The sequence below is a fragment of the Erpetoichthys calabaricus genome, chromosome 17 (genome assembly GCF_900747795.2).
Source record: "Erpetoichthys calabaricus chromosome 17, fErpCal1.3, whole genome shotgun sequence".
Lineage (NCBI taxonomy): Eukaryota > Metazoa > Chordata > Cladistia > Polypteriformes > Polypteridae > Erpetoichthys > Erpetoichthys calabaricus.
In genome coordinates this window covers 82,462,177-82,479,155 of record NC_041410.2, presented here as the reverse complement: position 1 = coordinate 82,479,155, position 16,979 = coordinate 82,462,177, and the positions used below count along the sequence as shown (strand labels likewise).

The following is a 16,979-nucleotide window of genomic DNA, read 5'->3' as shown; positions in this document are numbered from 1 at the left end:
AAGGTTCATAAAATAACCATAAAGAGATGATAGCAGATTTGTGAAATATCATTAGCTTCCTGAGTTTTAAATGACTCTGCATACTCTGTCACACAAGATAACAGAAGTTCAGGTGGTCTTGATCTGTCAGTATCCTGCTAGTTAGCCGACTGTACACTAAAGATTTCTGTTTCGTCCACATATAAGGAACCGTTTCAAAGCCCAAACAACCAATTTTATATGCAAGGAACCCTTGAAAAGGTTCTTTCTCAAGCAGTGGATCTACGACAACCACAACCCAGTAATGTGTCATTACGGACGCAGTATTTTTAAAAGTGATACTCTTCAAACTCGTTATAATTGCATTTTTACCATCGTGACCTTAAACTAACACCGCTCTAGTACTTCTCACCATTTTTAATGGTTTTGTATGAATTAGCCGCTGTATGTCTCCGCAATTCTTTTAGCACACACTTGTTTTATTATTTTGTAATGTAAAAAAAGAAAAGTTAAATGACGATGCCGCCTACCAAAGTGCCGATTTACGTGATTTCCTCGTCGCCTCAGTCCACACTTTGATGAAGCTCACCAATTTGAGTGGGGGGGCTTGACGTGATATTTGGGAGGGGCTTAATCTGATTAAGTGACTTCCTGGCCGACGAGTTTTCGTCCTCTGCAGTTTTTTTCAATTTCCATCCTGGATTACAGTGAAAGGTGTCGCAGTGGGCTTTATTTGTATTATTCAAATTAAGAGGAAAACGTTGTTCGTACGGTGTATTCGTTTGTATTCGCTCTGAAAGTCCGCGAGTACGTTAACGGCTTATTTGACGGGTGTAACGAATCCTCCATTTATGTATGAGTTCAACTACTGTATGTCACAAATGACACTATCAAGCTTGGCGTTTCTATCGATTGAAATTAAAGACCCAACTTATAAAAGAAGATGTTTTATCAATGAATTTAACCAAAAAGAAATCTACTCAGAACAAAAGCCTATCCACAGAGATTATCCAACGTGATGACATGATGAGATTTCCTATATGACTAACATTTATAAGAACATTTTTCAAGTTTTGATTGTGACATTCAAGTTCCCAGTTGTATAAATTAACGTAAGAATATAAATTACAAGGTTTTTCTAGATATTAGTGTGATATTAACAGTTATATGTTTATACATTGTAAAATCATAGAGTCGAAAGCAACACATTTACCAGATATTATACAATTCGATGTATGCATTCTGACATTACTATTACCAAACAATTTAATGAAAATAGCATTTAAAACAATAAAACGCAAGCTTTTCTGAGCAGCGACCTGTCCAGGGATTGTTCCTGCCTTGCGCCCTGTGCCAGCTGGGATCGGCACCTGCACCGCCGCGACTCTGTTGTGGAATAAGCGGATTAGAAAATGACTGACTCACTTCGGCTGAGATGCCTATATATTCACGCAGCAGTCCTTTTAAATCACTTTGCATTAAATGTAAATTTAATTAAATTAATTAATAACCTACAAATATTTTATCCAGTGTTTTAATTGCAATTTTCCTCTTCATGATTGAGAAATAATGTCATCCTCTTTCACAAAAATTAAATATCTCACGTTCAAATGCTTATTTTCATGAAACTCCACATTCAGTCCAGTACACCTACGTCTGATTAAACTTTAATGAAGTTTTTTTTTTCTTTCTTTAATATTATGTATGACGGGGGTACAGGGGGAGGCTACATATTTTTCCAACGTTCCCCCAATGCACCAGCCACGACATTGTCCCCTATCACCTTTGGTTCCTCTCACCCTTCTCTTATGAGAGCCCCTCAGTAAAGATACAGGTGGTGGTGTTCTTGTACTTCAATTACTTTTATTATCTTGGTGGTCTTGCATATCCAAGCAGAGCAGGTACAATATGGATGGATGTACTGTATGAGTTAATTTGTATTGATGTAAAAAATAAACGCAAACTGAGTATATTACGATTGTTTTATGCTGCTGGTGAGATCTTAAAGAAAGAATATTAAATAAGAAGCATCATCTTTACAGGTTGTATATTTTCGAAGACATTTAAAATGTTCTACTGAGCATGGTGAATAAGATATCTTTGGGACATTTATTCAGAATGCAGCCTTTACTGGATACTCTGCCAGTGATTATAACATTTTGTATAATGACATCTCTTCTCTAGGGTTATGGTCACTAATTTCACATAACGACCGTCAGACTCAACTTACGTAAAACCTGAGAAGGTCGCACCAGCCTGTATCTGCGGTGTGACGTCTTGGATTCAAATCTTAGATTTAAACATTGCACACAGTATGCATACCTGGTCACGAAGGGTCTTCAGCTGCTCCTGGTACAAGGTGAAATCCCTGCTCACCACTTTACTTGTGCGGAAATCCTTGAGCTTGTTCTCCAGGTCCTTGTTGGTTGCTTCAAGGGTGCGCACCTTATCGAGATAGGTGGCCAGTCTGTCGTTCAGACTCTGCATCTGCTGCTTTTCATTTAACATAAATGGGACACCACTGATGCTGCTACTTGAGAAAAAACCTCCAGAACTGACTCCTAAACCTCCAGCACCACCACCAGCAAAACCTCCAGCACCACCACCAAAACCTCCAGCACCACCCACACCACTAGTACCACCTCCACCAGCTGCCAAAGCACTGGCAGCAGTTAAACCACCACCTCTACCACCATAACCAAAACCTCCACCACTTCCAAAGGCACCGGCAGCAGTTAAACCAAAACCACTTCTACCACCATAATAACCACTTCCAACAGGTCTACCACTACCACTACCACTTCCACTTCCACGATAACTACCAGATCCGCCACCATAACTTCCTGTTCCCAAACCACTGGCAGCAGTTAAACCAGCACCAGTACCAAACCCGCCCCAACCATAACCTCCACCACCACCCCCATTAGCTGTGGATCTTTGCAGTCTTAAACCAGACATACTCTCACCCCGCCTCTGACAATATAGGAGGAAACGCTGGAGGATTGTCGTTCTTTAAGTGGCGTGTCTGAGATGAGGACCTGAAGAAACTACCGACACAAGTCTATCGGTCAGCGGTCGGCAGTGTGAACTCCAATGATGCCAGGGCGCTATATATACAGCTGACTCGCCCCATCTGCAGCAAAGCAGTTGGCTCTGCAGTCACGCACTCTTGCCATGGGGCACACTGGGTGGATTGAGTGAGACACTGAGGGGAAGGCGGCTTTAGAAACCAATCAATGACACATAACACATGAAAAATGCTGTTGTTTTAACTCGTGTGCTGCATATACGATTTAAACATAATTCATTATTTAAATCAGCTGGTAAAAGATGAAATCCCTTAAAGAAATGACTTATCGGAGGTGAGATTTATCATTCAAATGTTTGAACTTAATACAGGATGAAGACGGTGCGAGGAAGAGGAGTCTGATGATCAGAAATTAAAGGTGATGAACTGAAAAATGGAGCACAGGAGACCATCAAGATTTTAAATTTTTAAGACAACCGTTTCTAGAATGGCAGAAATCGTTTCCCCCTGAAGTCAGTGGTCAAATAATGCAGACAGTGGTGGTACAGGTCACCTCGCTTGTATATTTAGTTTGATTTGGCATGTTTCCTAAATTCATTTACATTTTTAAAGGTGGCTCATGTGTCTTCAGCTTAATCTAGAATTGGTGACTGTTGGTTGCTCCATGAATCCTTGCACCAAATAAGGTTTCAGGAAAGAAATTAATGAAAATTTTCATTTAATCCAGTCCACCCCTCCAGCATTAGCTGCAAGGCAGGAAACAGCAGGGGCCCTGCACTCACACACACAAATGTATAAGGAAAACTGCAAGGGGTATTTGGAATAAAACCTTCAGAGACGCAGGGATAACATAGAAAATGGACACAGAATATGACAAGTTGGGGATTCAAACCCAAGAAACTGGATCTGTGAGGTACCACTGCTACATAATGTGCCATACTGAGTTAAGTAAATTTAGTTTGCATATTTTTACAAAACACTGATAACACCTGCTTATAGACTCATGGGCACATTGAGCTGGAACCTCTACGGGAAGCATATAGTGGAAGGCAGGAACAACATTTGGACAGGACCTGAGTGTGTCACTGAGCTCTCAAAGCACACACACACTGGCACAGTTTCCTTACTTGGCAAGTCTGTGAAAAGCTGCTGGTGGCCTTGGCACAGAAACAGGAATAACACACAAAGTCCACATGAGGAACCTGTGATCCCCAGGTACAGGAGCCATGAGAGAGAACCACTAACCATCCTGCCAGCATTGTGTATTTAAGGTGCAGGTAAATGAATTAAGTCAATGACTATCAAGTTTTATTAATTTAATATGGTGTGGGAAAGAAAAATATTACTTTAGTATCTACAAATCTATAGTGTGAAACTCACCAGAAATTGGAAATGCCACCCTTTATTCAGGAAATCAAAATATAATATTAGTGCCATACAACTTGGAGATTTCTATTCTTGAATTCTTGAATACACAATTCAATTCTTGAAAATTATAGACCCATCTCTAACCTGCCTTTCTTAAGTAAAATTCTAGAGAAGGCAGTCATTATACAGTTAAATGAGCACCTCAATAAACATGCTATTCATGATAAATTTCAGTCAGGTTTTAGAACAAATCACAGCACAGAAACTGCACTCGTTAAAGTAGTAAATGACTTGCGGGTAAATGCAGACAGAGGCCATTTATCTGTTCTCATCCTCTTAGATCTGAGTGCCGCATTTGACACCATTGATCATAATATTCTTAAGAATCGCCTTAGTCAATGGGTGGGCCTCTCTGGCAGTGTCTTAAATTGGTTTGAATCCTACCTGGCAGGGAGAAAATTCTTTGTTAGTTGTGGTAATTACAATTCAAAGACACATGATATCCTATATGGTGTTCCGCTCTATCCTGGGTCCGCTGCTCTTCTCAATCTACATGCTTCCATTAGATCAGATTATCTCGGGACATAACGTGAGCTATGCTGATGACACACAGCTGTATTTATCAATAGCACCTGATGACCCCGAATCTCTTGATTCGCTAACACAATGTCTAACCTGTTTCTCAGAATGGATGAATAGTAACTTTCTCAAATTAAATAAAGAGAAAATCGAAATCTTAGTGATTGGTAATAATGGATACAATGAGGCTATTAGAAATAAACTGGATGCATTAAGATTAAAAGTCAAAACGGAGGTAAAAAGCTTAGGGGTAACCGTTGATTGTAATCTGAATTTTAAATCGCATATTAATCAGATCACTAGGACAGCATTTTTTCACTTAAGAAACATAGCAAAAGTTAGACCTCTTATATCATCGAAAGATGCAGAGAAATTAGTTCACGCATTTGTTTTCAGTCGGCTAGATTACTGTAACGCACTCCTCTCAGGACTACCCAAAAAAGACATCAATCATTTGCAACTACTGCAGAATGCAGCTGCTAGAATCCTTACAAGGAAAAGAAAATCCGAACACATTTCTCCAGTTTTAATGTCACTACACTGGTTACCTGTGTCATTCAGAATTGACTTTAAAATTCTGCTTATGGTTTATAAAGCCTTAAATAATCTCGCCCCATCTTATATATCGGAATGTCTGACACCTTATATTCCAAATCGTAACCTCAGATCCTCAACTGAGTGCCTCCTTAGAATTCCAAGAGCAAAACTTAAAAGAAGTGGTGAGACGGCCTTCTGCTGTTATGCACCTAAAATCTGGAATAGCCTGCCAATAGGAATTTGCCAGGCTGATACAGTGGGGCACTTTAAAAAACTGCTAAAAACACATTATTTTAACATGGCCTTCTCATAACTTCACTGTAATTTAATCCTGATACTCTGTATATCCAATTCATTATAATAACTATTCATTCAAAATCTGTACTAACCCCTACTCTCTCTTCTGTTTTCTTTTCCGGTGTCCTGTTGGTGGTGGCTTAGGCCACCACCATCTACCCAAAGCACCATGATGTTCCAACAATGATGGATGGATTAAAAGCCAGAAGTCTGTATGACCATCAGCATCAAGTGACTCCGTGAAAACCCGAACTACAAAGAGGACTATTTCATTTATGTTAGGTAGAATGCCCAAAGGCGACTGGGCGGTCTCGTGGCCTGGAACCCCTACAGATTTTATTTTTTTTCTCCAGCCTTCTGGAGTTTTTTTTTTTGTTTTTTTCAGTCCACCCTGGCCATCAGACCTTACTCCTTTTCTATGTTAACTAATGTTGTCTTATTTTAATTTTGTATTTTGTCTGTTATTTTTCTTTTCTTCATTATGTAAAGCACTTTGAGCTACTTTTTGTATGAAAATGTGCTATATAAATAAATGTTGTTGTTGTTGTTGTTGTTCTAATAGAATGTACTTGAAATCAAAAGTTTAAAACTCTTTTCACAATTCAGTGCAAAATATTTATGTGAAAAATAAAATTTCAACCAAACAGTTACAGATAAGTTGTATTAGGATAACACAATGAACTGAATATGGTAAATGTGTTTTTTTTTTTTGCATACAATTGTCAAACCCACTTAACTTAAGAAAGTGTGAGAAAACTCATCTTAGTACATTTAGCACTGCTGCCCGTCTGTTTTGTGAATTCCATCCATCAATCCATTCATCCATCCATTGATTTGTTAACCTGCTTATCCTGAGCAGGGCTACAGGGCAATGAAAGACTCTCTGAGAAAGTACCGGTGCAAGGCAAGAATCAGACCGGGACAGGGTGCCAGTCCAACTCACACACACAATGGGGCCAGTTTAGCATTTACTGAATAACAGTACAGCTGGGCAAAGAGCAAACATAAGCCTTTTATTCTTAACAGTGGACCACAAGAGCAGATCTTAAGAAGAAGTAAATACACCTCAGTGTCTTGGCATATAAATATAAATAGTAGTAGAAAAAGAATTAGACATGAAGGTGGTGGGTGTAACAGAGCAAGATGCAGAGGACAGGAGAATATGGAAGAAGATGAACCACTGTGGTGACACCTAATGGGAGCAGATGAAAGAAAAAGATGAAGTAGTAGACATATTAGTAGTAGTAGTAGTAGTAGTAAGTTGTGTTGAAGTTCTAATGTAGTAATAAGAGTAGTGAAAGTATTAGTAGTAGTAGCCATTTTAATATTATTAGTAGTAGCAGTGGTAATAGTAGTATTACTGTTATTCGTAGAAGAAATAGTAGTAGGTGTAGTTCAAGTAATAGTGTATTGGAGGTAGTATTATTAGTTGTAACTGTCAAATTAGAATTATTATAACTTGTTTTATTTTTAATAGCAGTAGTCCTATAGTGTACCCTGCAGGGGATGCATGCTTCCTGGAAAGAGGTTTGTTACAAAACTGCAGTCTTTACTACACCAACATATGTCTTATATCTTTCCCTAGCAGTATGGTGGTGATTCTATATGGAAGAAAGAATCAGTAACACCAATGGAAGATTATACTTTAGCTTATTTTTGATATCAGTTTAATACTCACAATAAAATAATAGTAGAAATAGAGGTGTAATTGGCCATAGCAGATGCACTCTGGGTTTATTGCAATCAGCACTTGTCCAACTTCGAGACAGAGTGAAGGAAAACATTTTTGGCAGGAAGCAAACCCTGGACAGGGTGCCAGGCCACCGACACACACTCCAAGCACATACTAGGGACAATTTAGAATCACCAATGCACCTTACCTGTATGTCTTTGGACTGTGGGAGAAAACCCACGCAGACACTGGGAGAACATGCAAACTCCACACAGGGAGGACCCGGGAAGTGAACCTGGGTCTCCTAACTGCGAGGCAGCAGCGCTACCTACTGTGCCACCCCTTTTTCGAACATGCAACCTCCAAACATGGGTAGGTTACTGCAGAGATTGCTTGCTTGGCCATATCAGTTTGAGAAACCCTGAAGTAGTTGACAGCGACTCTGGTGATAATATCGATCATGACCAAACAGGGCACATCAGCACTTCAGTATTGTGTAACACTGGACTTTATCTCATCTCCCTGTCAGATTCACCCTGTAGTTGGATTCCCAATGTAAATAAAATAATGTGTTTGTATAACCCTCAAAGATCACAGTGGCACACATAAAACCTTTGCCTACATAGAGTTACAGTAGTACATTCAGTATTAGTATGACTTGTAGTAATAGTAAAAGTAGTAACAATGGTGTTTCTATTAGAAGTAGTAGTAGTCAAAGTAATATTAGTAGGAGTAGATAAGGAGTAGTATTAGCATCAGCACTAGTAGAAGTATTGTGTAGTATTAGTCTTAGCGTCAGTTGTAGTAGTAGTAGAAATAGTATTAGTTTTATTATAATTAGCAGTCGTAGTATTAGATGTTATAGTAGTAGAATTATTTTTGTATACTAATAGTAGTTGTAGTAGATGTAGTAGTAATTGTATTAATAGTGGTAGTAATAGTTATAGAAGCCATAACAGTAGTAATTATATTAACAATAGTATTATTATTATTAGTAGTAGTAGTAGTAGTGATTAGTAGTATTGTGAAGTGTACAGCGTACAGCTAATATCTTCCCTACTTGTGTGATCAACATGCAACACATTGCTACTCTCCAGCGCCATGATGAACAAGAATGTTTTCAAATACAGAACTTCACTTTATTTGATATCAAACATTAATCAGCTCAGCTGATTTTACTCTTCACCGGTGTTTCTTTTAAAAGTTACTCAGTTTTGCTTCACTTCTTCAAACCTGCTGGGAAAACCTGAGAAAAACTCCATTATACTTTAGTAGGAAATCAACAGACTGCATGAAGGATCTGCTCAGTCCCTCAGTTCTGCTCGGGGTGGCTCCACACCCACGGATTGTTCCTGCCTGGCGCCCTGTGACTGCTGGGACGGGCGCGTTCCTGCACTGCAGGTCTGAAGGCAACATTTGGACATGTTCCTCTTTCCAATTCAACCAGCACCAGACCAAGGAGATCTATTATCTCACTTCTGCGCAGCCCGTCTTGCTCTATTAATTCTTGATTACTGAGGAGATCCATGGGGTTTGTGTCCGCCTGGAAAACACCTTTGAGACCTATGAGATGTCTTCTTGGACGGCTCTATTATAAAAAAAAATGCACAATTTTCTGAACAGCAGTCGTTGTCGTTGTTCATCCTGAAATCTGATAAACCTTCTGACTTTAAAAGATATGGCTGATGACATAGCCTAATGAGTTAACCAATCAAACTCGATATGCACTCAAATAGTACTGGTGTTAAAGCTACAAAGGGCACCCTTTACACTAATATATAGCATACAATGTCCGTCCATCCATTTTCTAAATATTTTATTTATTTATGTCGCAACATCGATCTATTATTATTATTATTATTATTATTATTATTATTATCATTTGTTGCTGTTGTTGTTGTTGTTGCCCAAATAAAAACGTTATCGTTTCTTGTGATCTAATTAAAGTTACCTCTGTCTTTCTGAGATAGAATTGTTGGCAAAGTGTAAAGAATGGCGTAAAACATAACCAATACCTTGGTTTACTTGTTAGTTTACGAACGAGATTAAGTACTACTTTAGTTGGGTGGGTATCTGGAAATACTCGTTAATTAACGAACGACGTTAAGTATGAGATAACAAAGGATTTAGCACTACGAAGCTTTCGGGAAGTGCACCCTGTGCCATCTTCATATGCCACCTTAAAAAGTGAGAGAGAGTGTGAGAGCGCGCAAGCGCGAAATAGTGGAGCGTGGCTGCAGAAAAGTCGCGACGGTAACAAAATGAAATTTAATCAAATGTGAAGAGTATAATTATGACGGCATTTATCATGGCGGGCAGTAGAAGAGTTTTGTGGTATATTAAGGCAATTTATAATGTAAGTCCATTGGTCAGATGCTTACACTTGGAGCGAGTTCAAGCAGAACATTCTAGATGTAACGTCGCAGTCCTGATGGCGTGTTGATGATTCAATTTCACTTTACCACGTCAGTGTCTTATATGGTATACCAGTATGAAGATTATTATTAAAGTTGTTATTGGATTATTATATATTTTGAAAGTTGCACTTTTTTGCTCCCTCTTCCACACATATATGACGGGTCACTGCCATTATACTTCGCATTAATTGTATTGTATCGACCCAGAGGGCTAGTGACACCCTCATCATATCTGGACCCAGGGGCGCTACAGTATAATTGTGATTATATCATTCTGTAAAATTGTGTTAATTTCTATAGGAATCAGTCAAAACGTCTGTTAAAAGTCGTTTCAGTTCACACCGTCAGTCTTTTAGCTTGCAAGGCTGTGTGAAAGTGCCATGAGAAACATGCAGGTTAATATTTATATATTAATATTCCATCCATCCATCCATTTTCCAACCCGCTGAATCCGAACACAGGGTCACGGGGGTCTGCTGGAGCCAATCCCAGCCAACACAGGGCACAAGGCAGGAAACAATCCTGGGCAGGGTGCCAACTATATTAATATTGCATACATACTGTATATATATATTATTCACTTAATACCAGTGTCATGTGTTTTGTCGTTTTAAAGCTAATCGATTATAATTGTTTTACATTTTTTTTCCAAAAATGATATGCATTTTGTTTGTACTCAGAGAGTGCCCGTTTAGTGAAGCCGGTACAGTAACACTTATTGTGTGTGAGTTACGTGAGTCAGTAAAGGTGCCAGAGTGGTTCTTGAGAGCGACGCCATAGGGGAACCGTTTTTTGGTCCCAAAAGATCCATCCACATGAAGGTTCCAGAAACAAACTTTTATTTCTTTAGATCTTTAACAGGCTCCATAGAGTAAATTACCATGAATAGATGGTAAAAGACTTGTGAAATAATGATGGCTTCATGATTTTAAAAGGACTCTTGCTGTATACAATAATGCAGGATAAGTCCTGTTTTTTTTAATCTGTTAGTGTTCTGGTAGGCGGCACGGTGGCGCAGTGGGTAGCGCTGCTGCCTCGCAGTTGGGAGATCTGGGGACCTGGGTTCGATTCCCGGGTCCTCCCTGCGTGGAGTTTGCATGTTCTCCCCGTGTCTGCGTGGGTTTCCTCCGGGCGCTCCGGTTTCCTCCCACAGTCCAAAGACATGCAGGTTAGGTGGATTGGCGATTCTAAATTGGCCCTAGTGTGTGCTTGGTGTGTGGGTGTGTTTGTGTGTGTCCTGCGGTGGGTTGGCACCCTGCCCAGGATTGTTTCCTGCCTTGTGCCCTGTGTTGGCTGGGATTGGTTGGAAAATGGATGGATGGATGTTCTGGTAGGTAGAGCACAATACATTAAAGATTTTGATTTTTTTCCAGGTATTAGGAAGTTTTTTTTTTTTCAAAGCACAATGAACTGCCTTCATATGAAAAGAACCAATCCCAAAATGAAATGGTGATTTATCAAATAATACTTCTACAATGAACTACAAGACAGTAAAGAAACACAATCTGCCATTAAAGAAGCATTACGAGTGTGTGTGTGGAGTTTGCATGTTCTCTCTGTGTCTTCAGTGGTTTCCTTTCACTTTCCAAAGATATGCAGATTAGGAGAAACCAGGGAGACTTCCTTGTTACAATCTCACCACCTGGAGGTGTTCTGGGGATAAAGGGGCAAGACATCTATGGGGGGCTAAAACCTGATGAGCTTATAGTTGCCCCAAGGGCACCAATGGAGGGGCACCAAGCAGCAGTGCTTTGCTAAAAGACCAACTACCTGTGCAGCTACTTTGACAGAAGCTCTACAGTATAAAGTATGCTGTTCAGCACTATTAAGAAAAAACACAATGACATTACATTATATGCTGCATAATTCTTTATTGTCACACAGGATTCTAGCATTGCTTTCCCAAGTAGCAAAAGAGCCAAGAAAATTCCCCAAACCAAGTAGGATCTAAAAACCCAAGCCAAGTGAAGACGCTTCTCTTTCTATCCACGTTTCAATTGTTTTAAAGGTTCAAGAAGTCACCTGCTGAGCCTCATCTTCTCTCTGATGATGGAGTTGAGGTCTCCATTGTGTTATTACTTGACTTCTGTCTTCACCTCTGTGCACAGTAGAGAAAGACAACGTTAGAGGAGCAGCCGAGAAGTCAAATGGGTCTAATGGTAAATGGGGGTAAGGTTGAGGGGGCAGTACTGAATATTATAAGAGAATTATTGGGTTTATTCTTATTTTTCATATTAAAATGTATACAGAGGGCTTTTATTCTGTGAAACACAACACCAAATTATCATTGGCTGATTCACAATCTTTTTACTTATTTATTTTTTGATTTCTGTGTAACCCAGTAAGCTATGCATATTCTTTATAAATACCATTGCCTGTCTGTAAAAGATTACGTTTTCTTTTGATATTATTCAGTTATTATTTTATATTTTCATTAATTTATTTGTTTCTTGCTTACTTAACTTTTTATTCTTTACATTTCAGAATGTTATGCTATGCTGTGTTGTTCATCCCTCATTGTTTAATTTGTTTGAATAAATTTTCTTTGAATTACGCAGGTCTGAGAAGGCTGTTATTAACAAATGGAGAACAAAAACATTGGTGCTACAAAACACCTAAAATAACTAAAACTCCACTCTCTTCAGACACTTTGTCAGGTTTGTGCTGCGTATGCCGGTGTAACAACTGAGATCTTCTGAAATCGACCATCAGACTGCTGAGGAGCTTCGCTGCCAGCACCACATCATGGCTGTCAGCCTCCATAACTCTCATCCCATTTGTGCCCAAGAAGTAAATAGTCTTTAATATAATATAATATAATATAATATAATATAATATAATATAATATAATATAATATAATATAATATAATATAATATAATATAATATAATATAATATAATATAATAATATTTTCAAACTTACTTAATCCAATTTAAATTGAGCCATAGCCTGTCTCAGCAGTAATGGGCACAAGTTAGAAAGCAGCACTAAAGATGTGCCAGTCCATTACTGAGCCCACTCCTGCACACACAAAGCCATTTTGGAAAAGCAAAGCAAACTAACATGCCTGTCACTGAGGATATGAAAGAAAAAGTCGAGTATATAGGGGAAAACCTAAATGGAAATATGGAGAACATGCAAATACCACATTGGCGTGGACCACGTAAAGGATTAAAACCCGCGTACTGGACCCATGAGGATGCAGTGCTTTCCATTGTGCATATCATTGTATTATATTATTATATTAGTTCACATGAATAAAAGAAATTCAATTACATTGTAAGTGCATAGCATAGACCACTCTTTTACACGTAAACACACACACATATATATATGATTTTATGTGTATGTGAGGTTAATTTAAGTATATATAACTGTGGTGATTAATTCGTGAAATTCAGAGGAGCAGTAAGTGTTTCCGTAATACAGCATTGATGTTACTACTTGAACTTGAAAGTGCTTGAATTTCTCCCTTTCTTTGAATACATTTGAGTTATTTTCCTTCATTTTCAATATACACTGTAGGGTTGAAAACAAACATCTTACCTTTGGTTACCTCTGTGGTTTGTGTAACACTGCCACTGCTATGAATAAAAGGAAAAGATGTTTAAGATTATTAACATTTAGTCAAAGGCTTTACTTATGGAATATATATATACTGTATATTAGAATCAAATTTATTGGCCAGGTATGCACACATACAAGGAATCTAACTCCAGTTTTGGTGATAGAATCAACATACACACAACAGTTAATCACACAACTCAATTAAAAATAAATAAATAAATAAATAAATATGTATATATAAACACACATACCCTTGCATGCTATACTGCAGAAAAACAGATGTAAATTTTGCAGCAGTATATCCAATAGATATACACATAAATAATAATAATAATACATTTTATTTATACAAGGCGCCTTTCAGGGAACTCAAGGACACCGAACAACAATAAATAAATAAATAAATAATTAAATAAATAAAAGACACAATTATAAAAAACTTAAAACATCAGAAAATCTAGAAATTAAAACCAAACAAAACCATTATGATCAGGAGGAAAGAGAAAAAGCCATTTTAAACAGTTAAGTTTACATTTGAAGGATGAATATGATTTGATATTTCGGAGATCCGCAGGCAATGAATTCCAGAGCTTGGGAGCAGAACGGCTGAAAGCTCTGCTCCCCATGGTGGTTAGACGGGCGGGAGGGACGGTCAGATGGGTGGAGGAAGAGGATCTAAGGTTACGGGATGGAATGGCAACATGAAGAAGGTCAGACAGATATGGAGCGGCGAGGTTATGGATGGCCTTAAATGTTAATAGTAGAATCTTAAAATCAATACGAAACTTAATCGGGAGCCAATGAAGCTGCTGCAAGACCAGAGTAATATGGTGAATAGATGGGATTTGAGTGATGATGTGTGCTGCAGAATTCTTGACTAACTGAAGCTTATGAAGAGATTTATTCGGGAGACCAAAGAGGAGTGAATTGCAGTAGTCCAGCCGAGAAGTGACAAGACTATGAACAAGAATGGCAGTGGTGTGAGGAGTGAGGGAGGGGCGAATGCGATTAATATTACGTAGGTGGAAGTAAGCAGACCGGGTGATGTTATTAATGTGAGATTGGAAGGATAGAGTACTGTCGAGGATGACACCCAGACTCTTGACCTGAGATGATGGGGAAACAACAAAGTCATCAATAATAAGAGAAAGATTATTGGTTTTGGATAATGATGATTTTGAACCAATGAGGAGAACCTCGGTTTTGTCACTGTTTAATTTAAGAAAATTCGAAGAAAACCAGGATTTAATTTCAGCAATGCAGTCAATAAGCGAGGGTGGTGGAAAAGAGGAGGTGGGATTACCAGCAAGGTAGAGCTGGGCGTCATCAGCATAACAGTGAAAATTAATGTTATATTTGCGAAAAATATTGCCAAGGGGAAGAAGGTAAATAATAAAAAGAAGAGGCCCCAGGACAGAGCCCTGGGGCACACCAGAAGTAACAGTGGTGGGTTGGGATGTGAAGGTTTTAAGTTGTATGAACTGAATACATATATAGAGAGAGAGAGTATTTATTCTACATTCTTCTCTGAACAAACAACATTTCCCTTTGAACGCCAAGCATAATCTGAAGATGACTTTTTTCATTCTAGCCTCTTGAAGGCTCGTTTAATGTCCATCACACCCAGACCCCCTGTTTCTGCTCACTTTAAAGAGACAGTAGCACAAACACTGAATCCTCCCACACCAATAATGGAGTTGGGTGTCCCTCACTGATAAAATCATTTACAATAGTACCCTAATTTTTCATTCCCTTATTTACCATTGTAACACATTTAATATTTTTTCATGCTGTTGTTACCATTAAAAATTTATTTTCTGAAGAAGCAGGAGTCTTTTAAGGCTTTGCTCTCACAGTAATGAAGTGACTTTATTCTGATTTTTGCCTGCCTGATTCAAATCTGTCTGTCCTGATTGTGCCCCACAGGTCAGGTTGCTCCACAGCATCACATCATTTCACTGTACGCCGTGTGTGAACAGAATAAGGAAACGAAAGATCAGAGCTGCTGGTTTCAGCACATATTTCCCTGCTGATTCCCTCTACATAGCAACAAGAGACCCAAAGAAGAGGAAACAGGACTGGAGAGAGCCCTGTGAATGATCTGGATGATAAATAGCCATTATGAGTGCAGTATAAATATTTGATTTCATGGTAATACCTCTACAACAATTCACATCTTTGTCACATATGAATGAAAAATGTGAATGAAGCTTTTTTTTTTCAAATGTCAAGGCAGTTCCTGACAATGGTGCATTTGCTTGTAAGCAATACAGCTGCATTCATGGAAAGGAATCACAATCAGAAACAGCAAAAATGACAATAATAATTCAAACGATGAAATAGACCAAATAAGCACACTTCATACTGAATAATTATTAATCCTAAAAATAACTGCAGTGAAAATCTAGAGGAACAAAAAAAAAAGAAATAACACAGTGAACCCATCCCTCTACTAGTAGGATCCTAAGAAATTCTTGACAATTTCCTGCTTTTCACACTTTTTCACTCTTTTTATCCTTTGGCCCCTATCACGCTACTTTGATTCAGAATATTGAACGGTCCACAAAAACCTTTAAAGGTTCATCTCATTGGTGGAAAGTCAGGGTCTTGGGCTTTGGGTTCAGAAATAAACATTTGTCTAAAGTTGAACCCAAAAAAACTCTGAAGTGAATGTGAGAGAGGTGTTTGCACAGCACTGTGGATTCTGTGTACAGGCACTTATTTAGTAATTTATATTAAAGTCTTTCTATTTCACACTGTGAGCACTCGGCTTACTTAGTGGAATTCATTTGAAGATGAGAAATGACAAGTGGGTTGAGGTTGAGAAGAGCAGCGAGTTTGTGGGGTTATCTTCAGAATGCCATACTGTTGCTAAAATAATGTAACTCTATATTCAGGTGACCAAGTGTTCCTCCCAACTTCTGTCCAGTTTCACCCAACAGCAGTGCTGTCTTTTCTGTTCACTTGAAAGACGAGAAGACAGAGCAGAAACATACAAGTCCATTAAAGCTCGTGGGGCTGGAGAGGTGTGCTGAGTTGGCAGCAGCAGGCTAAAGTCTGGCTGTCTCAACAACTTCTTGTTTCATACTGATTTTAAGTGAATGGGTGATTTTTTCTGTGTGGGCGTTGGGTGGAAGTTTAGCCATCTCAAGTGCGTCATGGGCTTAGTGGACGCTGGATGAAAAAATAGACACCTTAGGGGTCTCAGTGTCCTCAGTGCTCATTGACTGGTGGTGGAAACAAATGTGGAAGCAGAACAAGGAGACAACTTGTCTATTCTTCTCTAAATATCTCATGATGAAGATAATTCTAAAAACCTGAATTACTGGAATGGTTCTGCAAAGCCCTGCCATCTAAAAGTTGCAAAATTATTGACAATGATGGAAAGAATATATTTTTAATATGCGTAATACCCTTCCATACCCATATTCAATGCGGCATCAGGCTTTAAGTCACTGGCTCTAAATTAAAGAAAAGAATCTCAATTTTATAAATTATATTCTTTTTTCAGTTCTTATGAAGGTGAAATTTTGA

At 38.5% G+C, this 16,979-nt stretch overlaps 2 protein-coding genes and 1 long non-coding RNA gene across 9 annotated transcripts in view; 1 reads left to right on the top strand and 2 right to left on the bottom strand.

Annotated features, from left to right (window-relative positions):
- LOC114668182 (keratin, type I cytoskeletal 15-like) overlaps positions 1-16,979 on the bottom strand; it is a 158,150-nt gene that overhangs the window by 17,186 nt on the left and 123,985 nt on the right. For 2 of the 7 annotated variants that reach the window (XR_007933812.1, XR_007933815.1), the window contains one exon: positions 11,729-11,899. The exons of 2 other annotated variants lie outside the window; for them this stretch is intronic. Coding sequence is in view for 2 of the 5 variants with exons in the window: in XM_051920911.1 (XP_051776871.1) it covers positions 11,953-11,975 (23 nt within the window). In the remaining 3 variants the exon portion in view is untranslated. Of the gene's footprint in view, positions 1-11,728; positions 11,976-16,979 lie in introns of those variants that run through there. 3 more of the 7 variants (XM_051920911.1, XM_051920914.1, XR_007933814.1) reach the window with 2 other exon arrangements.
- LOC114667259 (keratin, type I cytoskeletal 19-like) overlaps positions 1-16,979 on the bottom strand; it is a 123,706-nt gene that overhangs the window by 17,186 nt on the left and 89,541 nt on the right. The window lies entirely within an intron of this gene.
- Positions 1-16,979, top strand: part of LOC127526197 (uncharacterized) — a 109,207-nt gene that overhangs the window by 11,876 nt on the left and 80,352 nt on the right. The window lies entirely within an intron of this gene.